Raw genomic sequence first — 22,458 nt, 5'->3', positions numbered from 1 at the left:
GAGGGACAAAAGACCCAGAGAAAAAAAGTAGCATGTTGTGTGTGCACTTCTGTGAGAAGCTCAGTTTTACTTGGATCTAAGGATAGAGGTGTGGAATGGCAGGAGATGGAGTTAATGAAGGACATGGGGCTGGATCATGGAGAAGCTTGTGCTAAGGCATGTGAATGTATCCCCAAAGCTATAAGGTGTTTCTAAAAGCTCGGTTTCGGGGGGCACCTGGGTGGCTCAGATGGTTAAGCATTTGCCTTCGGCTTAGGCCATGTCTCAGGCCTCTGAGATCTCAGATCTCAGGTCCTGCTCATTGGGGAGCCTGCTTCCCCCTCTCCCTCTGCCCCTCGCCTCCCCTCCAGTCCCTTCTGTGCATGCTCTCTCTCTTTCAAGTGAATAAATAAAAATCTTTAAAATCAATCAATAAATAAAAGCTAGGTTTTGGTGGGCTATGCATCCAACTCTGGATTTCCGCTCAGGTCAGGATCTCGGTCTTGAGATGAAGGCCTGTATGGGGCTCTATGTGTAGAGCCTGTTTAAGATTCTCTCTCTCCCTCTCCCTCTTTCCCCCATCCCACCTGCTTATGTGCACTCGCTCTCCCTCATAAATAAATAAATAAATAAATAAATAAATAAATAATTTTTAAAAATAAAGTTAGATGTTGGTTTTAGAAGTGCCTTCCTCTTCTACTCTGTTGATTCTAACTCATCCTTCAAGGCCCATCTCAAAGTCCTCCTCTTCTGGGAAGTCCTCTCCGATCGCTCTAGCCAGAATGATCGACTCCTTCCTGCGGCTCTTTGCCCTGCTTTGCACTTTCTAGTCAGTCTGCCTGGAGAGTGGGAGCTATCATTTGTCCCACTTTGGGCTCCTCATGACACTCGACGCTGCGTCAACTCATAGAAGGTGCTAATAAATGTTTGACGAATGTGAATGAATATGTGAATGGAGGAAGTTTTCGGGGCAGCCCAGCTCCAGAATCTGATCATACTAGTTTTCAAATTTGAGCACGTGTCAGAATCACCTAGAGGGCTTGTAGATTGCTGCAATTAGCCCCCCAAGTTTCTGATTCATAGGTCTGGAAGGTGGGGGGACCTGAAAATGTGCATATCGAACATGCAAAGTTCTCAGGCAATCACGATGCTGCTGGTGATGACCACACTCAGGGAACATTCGATGTGGCTGTGGTTACAATTCACGTGCTTCTCATAGCCAAGCCGTGGGCCAGGCATTATCAAGGGGCCCTCATTGCTGCTTCTTATCGCAGCCATCTGACCACCTAACCCTTCGGGGGATCCCTTCCTGGAATTTCCTTAGTCTTGCCCCTGTTCCAGCCCTTGGACCTGGAGCTGGAGCTGGGCATTAGAGTGCCCTCTCCTGGTCCGTTGCTTCCAGGGACTCCCTAAGGCTTCTCAGAGGAACCCTGGTCGTGTGGGTTCCCTAACAGGCTTCTCTCCAGCTGAGTAGTTCCCCCAGTGAGCCCCAGAGGACAGAACAAATCCTGGGTGTGACCTGTGAAGAAGCCTGGGATATAATACGGCTCTTTCTAATAGGGTCAGAAAGGGGTCTTGTCTCCTTTAAGAGCTGCTGCTTCCTGGACCTCTGCAGCTCCCCATCTACCTCTCCCAGGGTGGGAAGGAGCCCGTTCATTAACAGCTCCACTTCCTGCAGCACCTGGGGCTCCCCCTCCCCTGAGTCCCTGCCACCTCCCTTTGGACTTCCCAGGTCAATTACCAGAGCCGCCTGATAGTCTTCAGCCCTCAGCTGGGGGAGGCTGGAGGCTAGAGACTGGCCTGGTGGGGCCACAGGGAAAACTGGCACAGAGAGGCAGCCCCCTGGGCGTAGGACCAAGGGGGTTTCCTAAGGGAAACTATCATTTGATTGGCCAATTTTTTCTCCTTCTTTGTGTTGTTGGGTGTCTGGGTTCTCTGCAAGGCTGTGAAACCCTGTGACTACCAAAGCGGGAGACTTATAGTGCTCAGGGATGCAATCGATTGGGCTGAGGTATGCTCAAAGGGGCCTCAGAATCCTTCTGGGCTCCTCAGTGCCATCTGCCCCAGATGGAGTTGCAACCCGTGGGCTGTCTATCCCAGGTCCATGGCCAACAGTGAACACGCCTTCACTGCCATCAAGCCTGATGGAGTCCAGTGCAGCCTCTTGGGAGAGATTATGAACGTTTTGGACAAAAGGGATTCCTCCCCATTGCTATGAAATGAATCCAGGCTTCAGAAGACTTTCTCAAGGAACACTACATTGACCCGAAGGACTGTCCTTTCTTTGTGCCGGCCTGGTGAAGTACTTGCGATCAGGGCCTGTGGTTGCCATGGCCCACAAGGGGCTGAATGTGGTGAAGACAGACCAAGTGATGCTCTGGGAGACCAACCCTTCTTACTCCAAGCCTGGGACCATCCATGGGGATTTTTGCATCCAAGTTGTCAGGAACATTACCCATGACAGCGATTCCGTATAGAGTGCAGAGAAGGAGACTGGCTTGTGATTTTGGCCTAAAGAGCTGGTAGATTAGAAGAGCTGTGCTCAGAACCGGATCCACGAATGACGAGAGAGCAGACCTCAGCGCTTCACCCACTCAGTTTCCTCTCCCTCTTGTGGCCAGGGGGCCAGGCTTTAGCAGATCCAGTTAGTTTTGAGAACTTCCTTATAATCTGGAGGGGAACAGGGAGTGCTCCCTGTTCAGCATTATGTGCTACCATCAGATTAGAATGTTTCATTCCTCCCACCACCACCCCAAAAAGAGAATCATTCTGGGCTCAGACCTTGGAGGCCTTTGTGAATTTAGTGGGGAGAGTTGGTTTCTGCTGGTGGTATCAGCCATAGGACGGAAGCAAGGACAGAGGACATAGGACATAGGACAGAACCCCAGCAAGGAAGTGAGAGAGACTCTGGAGAGAACCCTTTAGAAGGCTGATCCTTGGAAAGGCTTTGTGTTTGGACCTAGCTGGGAGCGTTTAGAAGTTCAAGTGTGCCAAGAATCCTCCAAAGAACATGATCTAGACACTGGTCCCAGGCCTAGCCCAGGGAATCACATTGCCCGGGGGCACTCTGCATTTGTACCAAGGATTCCAAGTGGCTTTTGTCCAAATTTAAAAATATATGTATATTTATATATATAATGAAAATCTTCAAATGTATAGAAAAGTTGTACAGCTATCTCCCAAGACCATCATTCTGATTTAATTCTACGTGCTTCATCACATACCCATCCATCTACCCATCCTTCTTGCCATCCATCCATCCATGATTTTTTGAGAAATTCAAAGAAGTTGCAGACATCACTATACTTCCCGTAGATCCTGCCGCATGCACTTCATTAAATAGAAATCATATTGACTTATGAGGTTTTTTTTTAAGATTTTTATTTATTTATTTGACAGGCAGAGATGACAAGTAGGCAGAGAGGCAGGCAGAGAGAGAGGAGGAAGCAGGCTCCCTGCGGGGCAGAGAGCCCGAAGTGGGGCTCGATCCCAGGACCCTAAGACCATGACCTGAGCTGAAGGCAGAGGCTTTAACCCACTGAGCCACCCGGGTGCCCTTTATTTTGTGTACTTTTATAAATAATTATAGATTCACAAGAAATTGCAAAGGCAGCCCAAAGAGGTCTTATATGTTTCATCCATTGTCCTCAACGATTACATCTTACCTGACCTTGTACAATATTAAAACCAGAGAAGTGTCATTGCTACAAAGCACGTGTATAGTTCAGAATCATCTTATCAGGTGTGTGAATTCATGTAATGACTACATGCAAGGTACAGAATTGTTCCATTGCCTCAAAGATGCAACGCTTTATAGCCATACTCATCTCCTCCCCAACCATCCCTAACCCTTTGCAACCACTAGTCTGTGTTCCATCTCTATAATTTCTTCATTTTGCGAATGTTCCATAAATGAGATCATGCAGTGTGTGGTCTTTTGAGATTTGGCCCTTTTCATTCAGCATAATGCCTTGAGATCCATCAAAGTTGTTAAGTGTATCTGTAGTTCATTCCTTTTTATTGCTGAGTAATATTCAATGGTATGGATACACCCCCCCACACACATACACACTTTTCAAAGTTCCTACTGAGCATGAAATATTTTAATCCTTAGGAAAAAAGAAAAGTTCTGATGGGGGGTGGGTAATGGATAGAGAAGAAGTTCATGCCTTTAAGGAAATGTTGTGTTGAATTAAATAAGAGAATTTTAGCTTTGGGATGCCCTTGGCAGTCACCTAGGTTAAGTTTTTCATTTTGCAGGAGTTTTCCTTGCAATATCCTGACAAGCAGTTGTGCAGCCTCTGTGTGGATATTCCTAGTAACGGGAACTCACTATCAAATAAAGCATTAGATTGATAACAAAATATACCTTTCTTATTTTTTTTTAAATTTTATTTATTTGACAGAGAGAGACACAGTGAGAGAGAGAACACAAGCAGGGGGCGTGGGAGAGGGGCAAAGCAAGGCTTCCTGCCAAACAGGGAGCCCAGTGTGGGTCTCCATCCCAGGACCCTGGGATCACGACCTGAGCCGAAGGCAGACGCTTAATGACTGAGCCACCCAGGCTCTCCATAATATACCTTTCTTTGTAGAACCTGGGCTTGACTGAGAGAAGATCTCTGTTGTTGGTTACCTTTGCCCCGCCTAGGGTCTCTTCCCTGTCTCCCCTAACCAGGTAAACACAAGCCCAAGACAGTGAACAAAGCCTGCAGAGTCTGAGCAAGCCATTGAATATGCTAGATCTAGGAATGACCTCTCCAGGAAGATTTCAGTATTCACTGGTGTAGAAAAACAATAGGCTGCAGACCTTTCAAAATGGAATGAAATTCTGCATGAGCACACACAGAGATACCCACAGTCCCCTAGCAATAGTCTTCTTTCTGCATTGTAGGATGCCCCCCAAAAGGCACTGAACCACTAATCCAAGAGGAAAGGTCTCAGGTTCTCTCCTGCTTCCAGTCCTTTATAGCTGACCCAAGATCAATTTCTTCCCCTTCAGCTTTCCTTGAGAGCAGATTCTGATCTGTCCATGGTTCTGATTGTTAATGGATTTCACTGGACAGCCATGTGGGTCCTTTCACTCATTCCTTCACGATAACTAACATTTATTGAGCACTTACTATGTGCCAGAGACTGTGATATCCTCCTTACATTTAGCCTCTTTTTACTGAAGTCTATCAGATGTAATGAAGAGCACAGATCATAAATGTACAGCTTAACGAAGTTTCATACAGTGAATCCATTTCATACATCGAACCAAAACAAAGATCAAGAAATAGAACATTATCATCACCCAAGAAGGCCTTTCATCTCCCCTTCCAGGTGCTACCCTCCAATTGTAACCACTGCCTTGACTTTTGATAGCATAGATTACTTTGTTCCTACTTCTATACTTTATTTATATAAATAGATCATACAAACTGTCTTCTCTTTTGTATCTGGCTTCTATAGCCCAACATTACTTTTGTGAAGTTTCATATTGTTCTAGATAGTTGTAGTTTATTTACCCTTGTTGCCATGTAGCATTACCTTGTGTAAAACATTCCACAATTTAGGGTCGCCTGAGTGGCTCGGTCATTAAGCGGCTGCCTTCAGCTCAGGTCATGATCCCAGAGTCCTGGGATTGAGCCCCACATCATGCTCCCTGCTCAGCACGAAGCCTGCTTCTCCCTCTGCCTGCCACTTCCCCTGCTTGTGTTCCCTCTCTCGCTGTGTCTCTCTCTGTCAAATAAATAAATAAAATCTTAAAAATAAAATTCCACAATTTATTCATTCTACTGCTGATGGGGCATTTGAGTTGTTTCAAGTTTTCTACCACTATGAATATCGCTGATAGAAACATTCTTGCTCATATCTTTAGATGAACAGATGTCTTTCCATAATATATAAGATATTACATATACATGGATATATGGATATGTATACACATACATACATACACATTGGGTGGAATGTGGCACATTTTTCAATTCCCATTTTTCAGATGAGAAACAGAGGCTTGAAGAAGTTGACCAAGGAAGTAGTGGGACATGAGCTGGGATATGAATCCTATCCTGTCTGGCACTGGAGCTCAAGTTCTCTAGCCATCATGCTTTACTGCCTTCCAATGCACGGGCCATTTAAAAGTATTCATGATGCTGGGGCGCCTGGCTGTAGAGCATGTGACTCTTGATCTTGGGGATGTAAGTTCAAGCCCCATGTGAGGTGCAGAAACTACGTAAAAATAAAACATTTTTAAAAAGATTTTATTTATTTATTTTATTTTATTTATTTATTTGACACAGAGAGAGAGAGAGGGAGAGATCACAAGTAGGCAGAGGGTCAGACAGAGAGTCAGAGGAAGCAGGCTCCCCGCCGAACAGAGAGACCCATGCAGAGCTGGATCCCAGGACCCTGAGATCATGACCTGAGCTGAAGGCAGAGGCTTAACCCACTGAGCCACCCAGGTGCCCCAAAATAAAATCTTTAAAAAAGAAAAAAAGTACTCATGATGTGCCAGACTGGTTGCTGCTATTGAGGGAGATAAAAAGATAGGAAGGCACAGTCACACAAGAAAGAAAATGATAGATGGGTGTGATAGGAGTCTGAGGGAAAGGGGGTTAATTTTATCTTGGAAGATCACAGGAGGCTTCCTAGAGGAAAAAACATCTAAAGAGAAAAGGCAAGGGGCAGATTCTGGGCATGCCAGGGTGATGAGGGAAGGAGTGCCAGGCTGAGAGAGTCTGGGGGCAGAAGAAGAGGAAGTCCTCATAGAGTCACAGCTGCAAGGGTCCTCAGGGGTCACCTTGCCTAGTCCGCATTGTCCACACATCCATTTCTACATTGCTGGCTTCCAAATTGATATACTCAGTCTTGACCATTACCCTGCTCTCTAAACTCTTTTCTATTTAGTTGGATGACAAACAGGCATCTCAAATTAAGATTGCCAAGACAGGGCTCCTGACTTTGTCCCCACACACTCTAAACTGCTCCTCTTCCCATCTTTCTTGTTCTTTGAAACCACCAGACACTAACTATTCAGGCCTCCAACAGCATCATCATGCTTTCTTGCTCCGTTTCCCTACATCCAATCCATGAGCATCTCCCATCAGCAATATCTACGAAGCATACCCTGAATGTGATTTCTCATTACCACCTCCCCACTACCACCCTGGTCATGATTACCATCACCACTCATCTGGATGACTGCAACAGCCTCCTTCCTGCTTTCCCTGCATCCACGCTCCTTTGGAAGGCCACAAAGAGAAGCCTTCTTTGCCTCTTACAGGTTCTGGTGGTTCCAAATGTTCCTTGGTTTGGGGTTTCCTAACTCCAGTCTCTACCTCTTTCTCCATGTGGGCTTCTCCTCTGCACCTTCTCTTCCAATTATTGGTGACCTCCTTTTATTGGTCATTAAATTTAGGGTCCACCTGGATAATCCACAATGATCTCATCTTAAGGTCCTTAATTACATCTGCAAAGATCCTTTTTCCAAATAAGGTCACATTCATAGGTTATGGATGGACACATCTTTTATGGATCCATCATTTGACTGAGTACAGAGGTGAATCTCAGAAGCTAAGAGAGTTTAAATTGAGTTTAAGCTTTAGTTCTCCAGTGAGTGATTATTTTTCAAAGCGTGTTAGACTCTCAGCCTGCACAAACTTTAAAGGGAGTGTCTGCGTTGTGTTTGCTGCAAGGCTAACTTGGGGTCATGAGTCTAGCCAGGGACCTTGCCACTACCCCAAACCCACCAGATCATTGCTGGGGGGTATAGCCAGTGTGATTAAGGGCCAAAGTAATTTCCTTCTGAAAAATGATCTTCCCAAAGAGAGCTAGCTACCAGCTATGCTGGTAACAAAAGGAAAAAGATGGGATCCAAGAAAGTGCTGGTTTTGACCAAAGATGGGGTAGGTAACCATCCCCAGTGGTTCTCCCCTTCCTGGTTTTTATGCCCTTGTGTAATCCCCTCCCCTCAAGCATGGGCTGAGGCTACAATACAGTAAAAGTGTCAGGATCATTTCTAAAATGTCCGTGGCTTCTGTATTGCTCACCTTTTCTCACTCTCTAGCTTTCTTTCTCTGAGGGAAGCCAGCTCCCATGTCGAGCTGCCCTGTGGGGAGGCCTACATGACAAGAAACGAGTCGCTCCTGCCGATAGCCTACAAGAACCTGAGGTCCTTGGTCCAGCAGCCCGCAAGGAACTGAAACCTGCCAACAACCTTGTGAGGAGGCTTGGAAGTGGACTCTCTGAGGCCCGTGGACAGTCAATGAGTGAGCTTGGAAGCTGATCTCCCCGCCCCAGGTGACCTTCCCAGTGATGCAGCCTTGGCCAACACTTTGGAGCTTGTGGAAGACCCTGAGCCAGATGACCCACGCTGAGCCATGCCCAGATTCTTGCCCCCACAAAAACTGCAAGATGATAAGACATTTGTCAGTTAAGCCACGACGTTTTGGAGTAATTTACAGAGCAGTGATAGATACATTCAGAAATAAATTCCGAGGATATATTCAACCATGTTGAAGCCTTATGCTATAACTAACTGTGTTTACAAATTTGAGGATTCACAGATATTAGCTCATATCCCTTCCCAAGAATCCTACAACACCTCCACCCACTCCTTTTCTTTTTCTATTTTTAAATAAACATAATATCAAACTATAGTGACAGTTACACATTCTATTTTTTTCTGCCTCATGTGTTGAGCGTTTCCCCATCTCATTTACTATTCTTCAAAGCATTCTTTTTTCCTCACATCTCTTCAGCGGCCCATTATAGGAATGCATCAAAGTTAATTTAGTCACTTCCCTCCCTCTTTTATGTTTTGAGCTTAAGGTAGGGTTTTAATGCCTTGGGTCACATTGATGAGTATGTGCCGGCCCCTTCAAGCCAGGCTCATGGGAGGAGTATGGGGTAGGTAGAAGGCAGGATCATCTGTGTTTGATGAACGTAGTGCTCCTGATGTCCCATCAGGTCTATGCCACTTCCTGGCTATGTGTCCTTGGGCTTGGTACTTAACACTCCCAGGCCTCAGTTTCCCCTTCTGAATAGTGGGAGTAATGCCCATACCTACCTCACAGAGTTATTAGAGGCCTTTTAGAGGCATAACCTGGAGTTAACCCAGCACAGTATCTGACAAATTTTAGGGTATATGGACTCAAGCCAGGCCACAGTATCCTCACACACACACACACACCCTACTCCTTGTTGAGTCCTGGTGCACGGTGCATTATATGGACTCTCATTCCAGACTCTAGCTGACCCCCAATCAAAGGCACCTTGGCTTTCCTCCCACCAGCCTGCTCTCCGTGAACCTGTGCTGACCCCGGCTGTGGCACCATCCACAATCCTGCAGCCATCACACTTGGTCTAGTTGTGTGGTCCTGGGCAAGTTCAGCCCGGCTCTGGGTCTCAGCTTCCTCCTCTGCGATATTCAGAGGGGGTTAAAGGGAAGGTGTACGAGGGATTGCCCACCTCTAAATAGAGTTTAGAGGAGGATTAGTCTCTCTTCTTTCAAAGGCCCTTCAGTTTCAACCGTGCCGAGTACGACCAGAGATTTAATGAATGGGCAAAGGCAAAAAGAATCGGAAAACACTTTAATTTATTTACCATAACATGTGTGCCGAGACTTGTGCTCAGTGTCCTGGAGTGTGTCAAATACCAGCATAGTGTCTGTTTACATGTGTGTGAAAATCTGGGGCAAGATTTGGGGTTTCTCATCTCAGGCCTGTTACAGAGCTTGTCCTGAGTCTGAGTGAGAACCCCTCCCCATAACCCCATCCCAGCGATACTGCAGCTGAGCTCCTGCCTGGGAGAGGCAGGGAGCTATTGGGGAATAGCCTGGAGAGCTGACCTCGGAGAATCTTCCAGAGGTCTTGGTATGGCTATGGGTGCCCCTCCTGCAGAAATCCCTGGAGGATTGAGGGGGACTGTTCCAGGCTTCTCCAGGCAACTCCAGACTACAGGTTCAGTTCCTTGACACTGAAAACACTGCTAGGGGAGAAAGAGTCCACTTCCAGGCCTTCTGGGCCCCTGCCTGGCCTCTCCCCATCCAGGCTTGGACTCTGGACTAGCCCCAGCTAGGGCGGGGTTTCAGGAACTGTCCGTGGCTCTGGGAATCGAAAACCAGAAGACAAAGCTCCTCCCTGCTCCCAGCACGTAAACGTCCTCATACCAGCCCCCAGTTTCTAGGACTTTAGCTCCTAGGGTGCCCAGGTCAGGATCCCACCAAGAGAAGGAAGAGCAGATGGTGGTGTTTCAGGTCCCAAAAAAAGACTTTGTGACCTTGGGCATGTCACATGGCTTCTCGGGCCTCTGTCTCTTTATCTAAAAAGGTAGAGTGATCATCTGGATTTTCGCGGAATGACCATGAAGTTGAAATAAGATAACGGCTGTCACAGGGCCCAGGGGAGCGCTGGGCAACAGCGATGACGTTATTTTCCTGGTGAAATGGTGGGCCAGCTGGTCAGCCAAGAAAGGCAACCTCCAATGGAAGACGAGGAGATGCCTGTGTGCTAAGGCTGCTACTTCAGCCCAAGGAAGGGGCTAGCTCAGCTCCCAGGGATGCGTTAGAAGTGGACTTGAGCAGAGGAGAGCAGGGGGAAGGCCAAGAGGGGGTGGGGGCTGGGATCCACACCCAGCCCGAGCTGATGTGCAGTTGAGAGCACCACAGGCTTGTGCTCCTTACCCTGCAGGCAGGCCAGCCCCAGAGCCACTGAGAGGTTGTCAGGGGAGGACCCCAGCTTCCCGCTGGTGGGGTGCTCCATCACAAGGGGTTGTAGAGGGCCACATAGGGCTGGGGTGCTGGGCAGTAGGGTGTCGAGCTCAGAGGAAGGGCTTGGAAGGCTGGAGCCAAGGGGTGAGGCTGACTGGACAAGGCTGGGGGACGGCTGGGCAGGAGGTGTGGTAACTTTGGTAGAGCCGAGGGACAGAGAGGGCAGAGGGGACAGGGGGAGGCCAGGCGAACTGTGAGGCTGCAGATCTGGAGAGAGCCGGTGAGCCGAGGGAGAGGAGACTGGGGTCTGGAACAGGCCCAATGGCTCCTGGCAGTCGTGTTGTTCATGGAACATGGGGTACGGTGGCCGCTCCGTCTGGCCCCAGCCGCCAGGGGTCACTGGAGCCAAGCAGGTGGCAGAGTCCACGAGGCACATGCCCTCATGTGTGTGCAGGGTCCGGCTCCACCACGCCAGCTCGGCCTGCAGGGCCTGGATCTCCTTCCGCAGCACATGGTTTTGCTTCTCCAGGGTCTCGTGCTGCTGGGGGCAGAAGCAGATGGGTGGGGGAGGGGATGTCAGCCAGCACGTGCCTTGTACCCTGCCCCCAGCATCCTGAACTTAGGGTGAAAGGTATACTGCCGTCCAAATGCCTGAGCTGGGGCCCCTTGGCTCCTCTCTGGCCGGCTCTCCCACAACCACCCAGCCCGTCTCTCCCATTCTGCTCCTACTGGGGCTCAGACTGGCCTGCACTCCAATCCCATCTCCAGTCCCCTGAGCCGACTGGTCTCCACCAGCTGGCCACCTCCACTCGCCTGAGAACTCCATCAGCCTCCTGACTGGGGCATCCCTGAAACCATCCTGTTCTCTTGGCCCAGAGGAACCATTTGGTAATTATGACATCAACTGTACGTCCAAGTTCAAGACCTTCAAAGGCTCCCATGCCTCCCTGTGCACCGTGGCCCCAGCTCACACCTCCAGCTGTATCTGTCTGACGTCTCCTGCTCCCCTGAACTTCCCGTCCCTCCGGTGGACTCTGCTTCTTCACATTTCCTGTCTCCTCTGCCCGCACACTCTGCCAGCACCTCCTCCCCTGGGCTAACCTTGACATGGCCTTCTCATGACAGCTAGGAGGTCATTCTGTCTTGCACACCTCTAGGCGGCTTCATGCCCTTGTCAGACCTCCCTAGCGCCCAGAACTGACTCACGGAGGCACTGTGGGAGGAGCCCTGGGTGGTGTTTGCACCAGAACGTTCTACTCGGCACTCCTGAACCAGCATCTGGTAGGTTCTGTTCTGCTGGACTCTGGGTCCTGCTTATCCACTGAGAGCAAGCAGTTTCTAAACGACCATTTATAGTGACAGCAATGAAAGAACTTTCTTTCCACAGCTCCAAAGGGTGAGTGACTTCCTCTGGTTCCCTCCCCTACATCACTGCTTTTGTGGACAATTTTTTATTTATCTTTTATTTTCCTTTTTTCCTTTATTTGAAAGAGAGAGAGCCTGCATGTGCAGGGGGAGGGGGAGAGACAGAAGCTCAAGCCGACTCCTTGCGGAGCACAAGGCCCCAGCCAGGCTCCATGTGGGGCTCGATCTCATGACCCTCATGACCTGAGCCAAAACCAGGAACCCATGGAGCCACACAGGCGCCCTTTTTGCGGACAGTTTTTAAAAGGAGAAGCCACAAGGGTGTTTTACATAAAAAAAGTTGCTGAGGGCATGAACACAAAATGCTAACATGCCTCAAAACCAACAGCAGCCCTACTCCCGGGCTGGTCTCTGCCTGTGGAATGATATTTTTAAAACCTGGCATTAGGTCACCTCTCATCTAAATTCTCCAAAGGCTTCAATTCACCTCCAGAAACGGAGTCACTCGCTGGGTCCCTCCTACGTTCACTCGCCACCTCCGGGCCGCTCACGTGTTACCTCCTCAGGGAAGGCGTCCCCAGTTCCATCACCCTGCCCTCCCTGCTCCCTTGTCTCTTCCCTGCTGTACTTGACCCCACAGTGCTCATCACCAGCTGACATCCCAAATCCCTCATGGATCATCTATTTTCTGTCTGGCTCCCCCATGAAAATATAAGCCCTGGGGAGTGTGGGGTAGGCTTTTGTCTGCTGTGTCCACAGCTGCATCGCCAATGCTGAGAACTGTACCTGCCACACGGGAGACACTCAATAGACCTTTCTAGAAGGAAGGAACACGTGAATGCATGAAGTCTCCACCCTGCCAGGACGGTGCCCTGGTTCTCACTCACACATGCTCATGCCAGCGCTATTTCATCTGCCGGCAATGCCTTTTCCTACCCTCATCCGTTTGGAAAACTCCTATGCATCCTTTAAGACTAGCTCAGACTCCATCCCCATGGACACCCCGATTCCGTGACCTGTGTGTTGCCCCACCCAGGTGCTCCTAGAGCGCTTTATTCTGACTCTATCATCTGCTCCACAGGGCACAACTGAGTTTCTTCTATTTATGGGGCCCTGTTCCAGGGATGGGGAAAGAGCAGGGGACAAAATCATTCCCTCCCTTCACGGTGCTTCCAGTCTGGTGAGGGAGACAAGCAACAGACCTCTAAAAACGTAAGTAAGAAAACTAGAGCAGAGTAACGGGTAGTAGCTGGGTCTGGAGATCGGGTGTTTTAGGAAAAGCCTTCTGAGGAGCTGACATTTAAACCAAAGAGCCGGAAAGAGTGAAGATCTAGCCGGACTGTGGTCTGAGGCTAGAGGGAATGGTCTCTGCAGAATGGCTGGGTGTGCGTGGCCAGTGAAGGAACAGGGAGAACAGGGTGTGGGGTTAAGGGGAGGAGACAGCATAGGACCTTTGGCAGGGAGGGTTGTGAATTTCACTCAGCGCCCTAAGGACTAAGGTGTAAGCAGCTTTCCCAAGGGCCAGGTCCTGAGCCCAGCTCTGAATCCCCTTCCCTGGGATGAAACGTGATGTCCTTTCTCTCTGCACAGAGGAAGAAGAAAAGCTCCAAGGGTCAGGTTACCACCCAAGGTCAAGTTACCATCCAAGGTTAAGAGGCAAGGAAAGTGGAGCCCCCCGCCTCCACCCACCGCCCACTGGGGTCTTTTGCCTCTTCTAGTCTCCACAAGGGTCCTGACTGTGGGCAGGGGCTGTGGTCCCCATTTTTGGATGAGGACAGGGAAGCTCAGCGAAGGAGGTAACTTGTAGGTATGAGTGCCACGGGCTGGGGCTGTAAAGCCAGTCCCTCTTCACCCTGAACCAGTTTCTCCTAGAGTGAGTGCTTGTCTCTTCTCCCTAGATCCGGGGCGCCTCAAGGGCAGGGCTGGGCCTTGGACACACCTTTGTGTCCCCAGAGGCCACCCCGAGTCTGGCACAGTTTGTACTCAGCACCTCTCTCCGGCTCAGGCGACCTGGAAACACACAACCGTGGAGGGGAAGCTGCTCACAGGCAAGGAGATAGGGATAGAGAAGAGGCAACTAGGCCAGGTAAGTGGAGTCAGGGTAGGGAAAGGAAGGCATCCCTGACCTGGTGCAGGGCATCCGCCTTGTCCGTGTGCTTCTGCCGGCTGCGCTGGGCCGCTGCGCGGTTCTTCTGTTTCTTCTTCAGCCTCTGATGCTCCTCGGGGTCCTGCAGGGTGTGAGGCAGAGAGCTCAAGGGTTCCGGCAGCTGCCTGCACCCTCTGACCTGGCCATCTGTAAAGCCACACCCTTCCCGATCCAATTCCCCAAGGGTCTCCCTTCTCCTAGAGGACCCCCTCTGGCTTCCTGGGCACCCACACACGGCATCGCTCGCGTGGTACACCTTGTTGCAACACCTGCCTCACCCACACATCCTGCTTACAGCTCCCGATGGGGGAGGACAAGCGGAGAAGCCCAAAGCCTCAGTTCGAATGCAGACAGCACTGACTTCACGCCTACGATCTCCTTAGCAGCCATCTGGCTCTGGGCAAATCGCTCCCTTCTCTGAGCCCCGCCACCTCATCTGTGCAAGAGCCATAAAGCAGGCGTGCGCCTCGTCTGCAAGGTCAGGACCAGGGTCCGATTCGGCTCCGTGAGCCCATGCCCAGCCCAAGCCCGAAGCTCATATTCAGGGACTCAACAGACATTTATGGAGCACCTACTGTATGCTGGGCACTGAGCGAGGGAGACAGAACCGCAAATCAAGCAGGCAAAAATCCCTGCCCTCCATTTGCTGACATTCTAGTGTGGCCGCAACCTGGAAGGAATGCATGAGTGGACCCGAAGCTCCCCAGCAGTGCCCCTCCCCTTCCCCTGGGCCCCACATTAGGGGGTCCTGGTCCATGAAACTTAGACAAGATATTTAACCCCAATGCCCAAAGTTTTGGAAGGTCAGGCAAGAGAGAATGTTGGAGCCCCACAGCCCAAATCCCCCTTCCCCTAGGTCACTCTGCAGGTGTGTTCTGAGTGTAGGGAGCTCAGATAAGACCCTGCCCTCCCTGGCTGAGGACTCCCTGCTGCTCATTTCATGGTCACTAGAAGACCATTGCAGGTGCTGGGAGGGCCAAGAGACTGGAGCCTGGTGGGGGAAAAGACCTGTGCTTGACAGAAGGAAGTGGGCTTCTGGTACTTGGGTCCTAGGAGAGGAACAGGGCCTCCAAGGGAAGCCAAGCCAGAGAATTTGGGGAGGGAAGAGAATGCTCTCATAAGGGCAGTGGGGGAGGGGTAAGCGAGGGGACAGCCCTATTCAGAGGCCACATTCTAAACGGGAACCTGGCTCTGCCCTGTGAGAGCAGGAAAGCCCACATTTCAATCACCTGGGGTTTATGTGGGTCCCCCGGTCACACTGCCCATAAGTACAGAGCTGGGACTAGAAGCTCTGAACACGTTCCTCCCTGCCTAGGAACTGGGGACGCTTGGTCCTATTCCCCTTCTCATCCCCTGTCCCTGGCTCCCTGTACTCACCGTCCTGGTCAGCAGCCCATTGCCCCCACAGAGGTGCATGGCTTAGGCAGGGGGTAGGCAGAGGCTCAGTTCGGGTGTCCCTCTGCCACTGTGACCTCCCAGTGCCCTCTGGGGACCCAAGGAAGTGGCAGCTCTTTAAATCCCCGGTGACCACTCCGCCCCCAGCAAACCAAGTTTCAGTTTCTTCTAAAGCCACCGGCTGCTCAGAATCCCTGGCTCGGGTTGGCTCACGTGGCTGGAATTTCCTAACACGAACTGGCCTTCCGGTTGGGTCCCTTTTCTGAAGGAGAATGAAGGAGGGTGGCCAGAGGAGGGGAGACCAAAAGCCTGTTAGGGGGAGGGTGTTCTGGGGGAGGGAGAGCAGGCGGCCAGGCACAGAGCCAAGAGGGGAAGCCAATGGGTAGCCGAGGGCTCATGTGGGACATGGGAGGGCCTCTGGGCTCTGGAATTGCCAAGCGTCCAGGTTTGCAGCCCACCTCTGGCCCACTGGAACTGCGCGGCTTTGAGAAGGTGATTCACCCTCTCTGAGTCTTAGTTTCCTCATCTCTAACCAGTGTAGGGGGATGGTACAAATAGCTATTCACAGTTTCACGGAGGAACCAAGCAAGACAATACAACCACCCCCAAACCCTCTGAGACCAATGTTGAGGCAAGTGTGCAAAAATAAGCAATGGCCCTTAAGTAGGAGAACAGATGGATAAATTACTGTGTTTTCATTCAACAGACCACGCAGCAGGAGAGGGAGTGGTGTCTAGCGGTTAGGAGAACAGCTTCCAAGCTATGTGACTTGGGGACATAATTTCACCTTTCTGGGGCGCCTGGGTGGCTCAGTCAGTTAAGTGTCTGCCCTTGGCTCAGGGCATGATCTCGGGGTCCTGGGTCAAGCCCCACATCGGGCTCCCTGCCCAACGTGGAGCCTGCTTCTCCTTCCCCTCTGTCTGCTGCTCCCCCTGCTTGTGCTCTCTCGCTCCCTCTCGCTCTCTCAAACAAATAAATACAATCTTAAAAAAATAAGAATTTCACCTTTCTGCGCCTTTGCTTTCAAATCTATAAAGTGGGGATAAAAATAGTTCTGTTGGGAACGTGAAATGAGTTGAAGTGGGCAAGGCACCTGCCACTGTGCTTGGTACAGAGGAAGAGTTCAGCAAGTATTTGCAGCCACGATCTGTGGCCGGTTCGGAGCTGCACTGAGCATCGCGTGCCTGCGAGTCCATCGTGTCCAGCTGGTTGAAAATCACAAGCTGCAGCAAGGTCCGAACAACACCAGTTCTGTAAGGTGTAATCATATGGGTACGCAAATTTGTAATAAAAGTATAAAATTGTGGGGTGCCTGGGTGGCTCAGTGGGTTATTAAGCCTCTGCCTTCAGCTCAGGTCATGATCTCAGGGTCCTGGGATCGAGTCCCACGTCGGGCTCTCTGCTCAGCAGGGAGCCTGCCTCCCCACCCCCCTCTGCCTGCCTCTCTGCCTACTTGTGATCTCTCTCTCTCTCTCTGTCAAATAAATAAATAAAATCTTTTTTTAAAAATTATTTATTTATTTATTTATTTGACAGACACAGATCACAAGTAGGCAGAGAGGCAGGCAGAGGCAGAGAGAGAAGCAGGCTCCCCGCTGAGCAAGGAGCCGGACGCGGGGCTCAAGACCTGAGCTGAAGGCAGAGGCTTTAAACCACTGAGCCACCCAGGCACCCCAATAAATAAAACCTTTATTAAAAATGTGCATGTGAATGAGAAACATGAAATTCAGAATGTGTGCACTAACACACAGGGATTTCAGTTGTGTCTGTGGTGTTTTGTGGCTTAAACCCTGATGATATTATTACCTACACATTGGGGTATACCTGGTTTTTTAGGGTTTTTTTGTTGTTGTTTTTGTCAGAGAGAGAGAGAGACAAGCAGACAGAGGGAATAGCAGGCTCCCCACTGAACAAATAGCTCCATGCAAGTCTCCATCTCTGGACTCTGGGACCATGACCTGAGTTGAAGGCACAGGCTTAACTGACTGAGCCACCCAGGCATTCCTGATATATTTCCTAATAAAAACCTCTGTTAAAGACCTAGCAAGCCCTGAAGCCTCAGGTAAACGTCCAAGGTTGTTCTCTCTCTAAGGGAGACCATGCATGGAAGGGACATCTGTCTGAGGGACAGAGGAGCCACTATTCCTGGTGGGAGAAGAGCATAGCAACTGATGGGCGGTGCCTAGGTCCTGGGATCTGGTGACTAGAGCACCTGGGGACTGTGCCTGAGTCCTGAGGGTTCCAGGCTAATGGTGTGGGATCATAGGAATGGCGAATAGCATAAATGTGATCTTCTGATAGGTAATGGTGTCCTGCAGTGCTCTGTCGAGGACTTCACAGCTGCCTCTGAGCTTCTTAGAAAAGAGCCCTGGGGGGCCTGGGGGGCTCAGTGGGTTAAAGCCTCTGCCTTCCGCTCAGGTTATGATCCCAGGATTCTAGGATCGAGCCCTGCATGGGGCTCTCTGCTCAGCAGGAAGTCTGCTTCCCCCCCCTCCCCCACCTCCTTCTCTACCTACTTGTGATCTCTGTCTGTCAAATAAATACATAAAAATCTTAAAAAAAAAAAACAAAAAACAGCCCTGTGAATGAGCGGCAGCATCTGCCATGCGGTGATTGATTAGTGATGTCTGTCGCAGGTGGGGCTGGCAGAGAGGATCTAGCGCTGCTCTGCCTAGAATCCGGCACCAAACCAGTCTGGGCTTTAGATTCAGGCTCCACTCTGATACTTGGCACTCGAAGGTCGGTGACCTGCAGCGTCAGTGTGGTCATATGTACGCTGCAGATGACAACGAGATCATACCTAGTTTACAAAGTTGCTTTGAAGATGGAAAAGAATGAGCTGAGAAGAAAGCTCTTTGCGTATTGCAAAGTGCTCTCCCACTAGAATCCATTCCCATTGGCGAGACTGGTGGGAACGCAGGATTAACGAAGCCTCCTAATTTTAAACACCCGGGTGGGTGGGAGGGGCAATGACCGCTGGGCCTCCATGCTTGAAAGGGGCCTGTGAGCAGAGGCTGAAGTGGGGCATGTCCGGCAGGGAGGCTGCCTTGATGTCTCTGGAGGATTTTTGTTCCTCAGAAACCAAGAGGGCCAGGTCATCGTGCCCAAGGCGGGCCCCTATGGGCTCAGTAAGCCAGTGCATGAGCTCCAAAGGGAAGGATCTGGGGAAGACAAACACATAATGTAACCAATAAAAAATATCTGTGGGTCAGGGGGCAGTGGCTAGGGCCCCATCGTTCCCCAACTCAGCCCCAGCTCCAGACTCGGACCCCCAGTCTTTCCCTCTGCAGATCCTAGCCCTGGGTGGAAGGGAGACAGTCATTGAGTGTGCCTGTGGCCCCTCTCCAGAGGCCACAGCCCTGGAGGAAGTCTGAAGGATGCAGCGTTTATGGCTGGCCCTCCCTGAGGCGTGGCAGGGATGAGGGACACAGAATGGGTAATGTTTAACCACGAATGGCTGTGCATGGCTTCCCCGGGACTGGCTGGGCAGGCTTCAGGGTCCCCCAGGGCAACTTCTCACTTAGAAGGGGAAGACACTAATGCCAGGAGAGGTCAGGTGGCCTGGGGGGAGGGGACAGAGCTGGAGGCAGGACACGCCTCTCTCCTCAGAGCCCTGAGTCCTCCTCGACAGCCAGGTTGGAAGGGCCTGATCCTCTAGGTCAAAGCCGGCGGCCCCCACAGGGGGAGGCTCGGAGGCCTCCTCAGACTAGAGCTACAGAGTGAGACCTTGGGCAATGGGTCTTTCCCGTCTTACTCTCTGAAGTATCCCCAGGGCCTCAGACACTGCCTCCACATAGGGGGTGTTCAACAGATGAATGAACAAACGAGTCCCGCCGACAGCTTGTCAGAAACCCCAGAAGCTTCCTGGACGAGTAAAGAAGCTTTGCCTTACTCATTCCCATAGGACCTGCCTTGGATTCCTGGGGGTCTCTCCTTAGCCAGCCTCCTCATTTTACCAGTGAGGAAACAGAGGCACAGGGAGGATAGAGTCCCCCAGCTGGTTTGAGAGACGCCCTGCCCAGTTCCTTCCCACACCTTACAGGCTTGGAGGGATGCTGGGGATCTCCAGTTATCCAGGAATGAGGAGCCTCTGGCTAGTTCTCCCCCGCCGTATGCACCCCTCACTTGAGGCCTGGTCTTCTCTGCAGAGCAGAGAAAGAGGCCAAGTGGTTGCAGATGGAGCCGAGACTGGCTATCGACCTCCCACTTGCAACTGTGGATGGGCCTGCCTGGGAGTGACGCCTCGGCCACGTCGGTTCACACTCAGCCCAGGACAGGAGCCACACACCCAGCACATCAGCTGGCAGGGAGGGGTGGGGAGTCCACAGCAACAGAGGGCACTTCCTTCTGGGGAGATCAGAGGTCTTCCAAAGAAAAAACTCTTCAGCAGGGACATTGAAGGACAGGCAGGTTCCATCCTGGGACCTGGAACTTTTTTTTTTTTAAGATTTTATTTATTTATTTGACATATAGAGATCACAAGTAGGCAGAGAGGCAGGCAGAGAGAGAGAGAGGAGGAAGCAGGCTCTCTGCTAAGCAGAGACCCCAATGCGGGGCTCAATCCCAGGACCCTGGGATCATGACCCGAGCTGAAGGCAGAGGCTTAACCCACTGAGCCACCCAGGTGCCCCTGGGACCTGGAACTTGATCTCGGGCAAGTCACTTAACTCTTCATGCCTATTCCGTAAAATGGGCATGATAAAAAAGGATTTGATGAACTCGTATGGAAAGGGCTTAGTACAGCGCCTGGCACATAGTCACATAAACATCGGTGAAACTTTTAACAAAGGTATTCAATAAATATCTGATAAATTTTTGTTCACATAACCAAAGGCTTGTATTTTATTTCATTATTATTATGTATTTTAAGAAAAAAGTGGTGGAGGGGCACCTGGGTGGCTCAGTCGGTTAAGTGTCTGCCTTCGGCTCAAGTCATGATCCTGGAGTCAGAGCCTTGGGATCGAGCCCCATGTTGGGCTCCCTGCACAGCGAGGCGTGTGCTTCTGTCCTTACCCCTGCTCGTTTTCTCTCTCTCTCCCTATCTCTCTCTCTCTCAAATAAATAAAAAATCTTAAAAAAAAAAAAAGAAAAAGAAAGGAAAAAAAGGTGGAGTCCATGAGGGATGAGATTTTTCCCCCTAATGAAATACCTTCTCAGTGGGAAAAAAAAGTGTTGCTGTCCCTGTGTAAGCAGCAGTACTTAATATTTGAAATCAGTTGCTCTGGGTGCCTAGGTGGCTCAGTGGGTTAAGCCTCTGCCTTCGGCTTAGGTCATGATCTCAGGGTCCTGGGATAGAGCCCTGAGTCGGGCTCTCTGCTCAGCAGGAAACCTGCTTCCCCCCACCCCCGCCTGCCTCTCTGCCTATTTGTGATCTCTCTCTGTCAAATAAGGAAATAAAATCTTCAAAAAAAAAAAAAAAAAAACCTTGAAATCAATTGTTCAAAATTGATGATGCTTATAAAGGAGTATTAATAAAAGATGGGAAATTAGGATTCTCTGGTTCTTAGTTTTCTAAGTGATCTAACTCCAGCTTATGTTACTGACATGTCTAGAGATACCAGCTTCAGGCACAGCTGGATCATGAAGCCCAGACAACATCATCAGGAGCCAGTGTCTCACCCTCGCTCCTCTGGTAAGATGGGCAGGGGGAGGGTGCATCCCTCCACCCTCAGCCACTCTCCCACGTTTCCACAAAGGGCCAGGACTTAGTTTGGCTTAAGTCATGTGGCTATTCCTGACGTCAGTCACTGTGGCCAGGTGGTAAGGAAAGATAGGCAAGGCTGGGGTCCCAGGCCCATCCTGGAGTCCAGGAGAAGGGGTCAGCCCTGTCTTAACCCAAGGGATGAGGGGTGAGGGAAAGGCAACCCCCACAGGGCTGTTGGCAGAAGGGGAAACGGATACTGGGCTGACGCCACCATCTTGGCTCAGATTCAGATATGTAGAGGCTGCCGCTAGCCGTCCATCCCTTGGAGGAGTCACATCCCTACGTGGGATGGACTCCATGCCTCCCATCTCTGACATCAACCCTGCACCCCCTCTTTCCATTGCTTCACAGGGACCCATGGGTGGAAAAGTGGTGGCTTGCTGAGGGGAAGATTCCAGATGAACCGAATGCTGGGCTGGGACTAGGGCAGCAACATCGTGGGGACTCCCCAGGGCCAAGGGAGGAGAGGACTTTCACTTCAGCAGGGCACCCTGTGAACACCCGTCCCAGCTGCAATCTGCAAATAGCCGGGCTTCCCAGGAACTGGGTGACTTCACCAGGGCTCAGTGACCCCGTCACTGCTCAGTCGTTAGTGGAAGCTGGGGCAAGTGCCCAGCCCTCGTCCTGCCGGGCCCCCTGCTGCCCCCAAGCTTTGTGCTTCTGATTCTCTGTTCCTTGAACATACACATCTTTCCAGGAAGCGGACTCAAACTTTGGGAGTGGGCAGGGAGTATAAATAATCAACAAGTGAGTACTAGGGTCAGCAAACCTTCTCAGGGCTTTGCAGGATGTGGCCCGGGGGACGGCAGCTCCTGGATTTTTCAGGTGGCCCAAGTCCCACACAGGCTATGGTTCAAATCCCTGCTCTGCCACTTCCAGCTGTATGACCTTAAACATGGCCCTTAAACATGGCCCGTGGTTTCTCTGGGCCTCAGTTTCCTTGTCTGTAGAATGGGGGTAATACCCTGGCCAGAGCTGTCATGATGATGGAAACCATGGATGGAAAGCAGTCACCAGGAGTGCCTGGGTGGCTCAGTGAGTTAAGCATCCGACACTTGATTTTGGCTCAAGTCATGATCTTAGGGACATGGGATCAAGCCCCACGTCCGGCTCTGCGCTCCGGGTGTGAAGTCTGCTTGAGATTCTCTGTCTCCTTCTCTTCCTCTCTGCCCCTCC

General features: G+C 50.7%; 1 protein-coding gene and 1 pseudogene across 1 annotated transcript; one reads left to right on the top strand and one right to left on the bottom strand.

Moving 5' to 3' along the window:
- The first annotated feature begins 2,083 nt into the window (after nucleotides 1–2,083).
- Nucleotides 2,084–2,543, top strand: LOC111150161 (annotated as a pseudogene).
- A 7,862-nt stretch (nucleotides 2,544–10,405) lies between these two features.
- LOC111150237 (basic leucine zipper ATF-like transcription factor 2) lies at nucleotides 10,406–15,599 on the bottom strand. Its single transcript, XM_022507662.1, has 3 exons — nucleotides 15,561–15,599; nucleotides 14,164–14,265; nucleotides 10,406–11,213 (listed from the first exon to the last, which is right to left on the bottom strand). The coding sequence occupies exons 1-3, from the start codon at nucleotides 15,597–15,599 to the stop codon at nucleotides 10,527–10,529; spliced, it is 828 nt and encodes a 275-aa protein (XP_022363370.1). The 3' UTR covers nucleotides 10,406–10,526.
- Between the last annotated feature and the right edge of the window lie 6,859 nt (nucleotides 15,600–22,458).

The sequence above is a fragment of the Enhydra lutris genome, unplaced genomic scaffold, assembly GCF_002288905.1.
Source record: "Enhydra lutris kenyoni isolate GAN:26980312 unplaced genomic scaffold, ASM228890v2 scaffoldscaffold22, whole genome shotgun sequence".
Classification (NCBI taxonomy): domain Eukaryota; kingdom Metazoa; phylum Chordata; class Mammalia; order Carnivora; family Mustelidae; genus Enhydra; species Enhydra lutris.
Note: the sequence above shows the minus strand (reverse complement) of the source record. Positions and strands in the feature narration are given on the sequence as shown.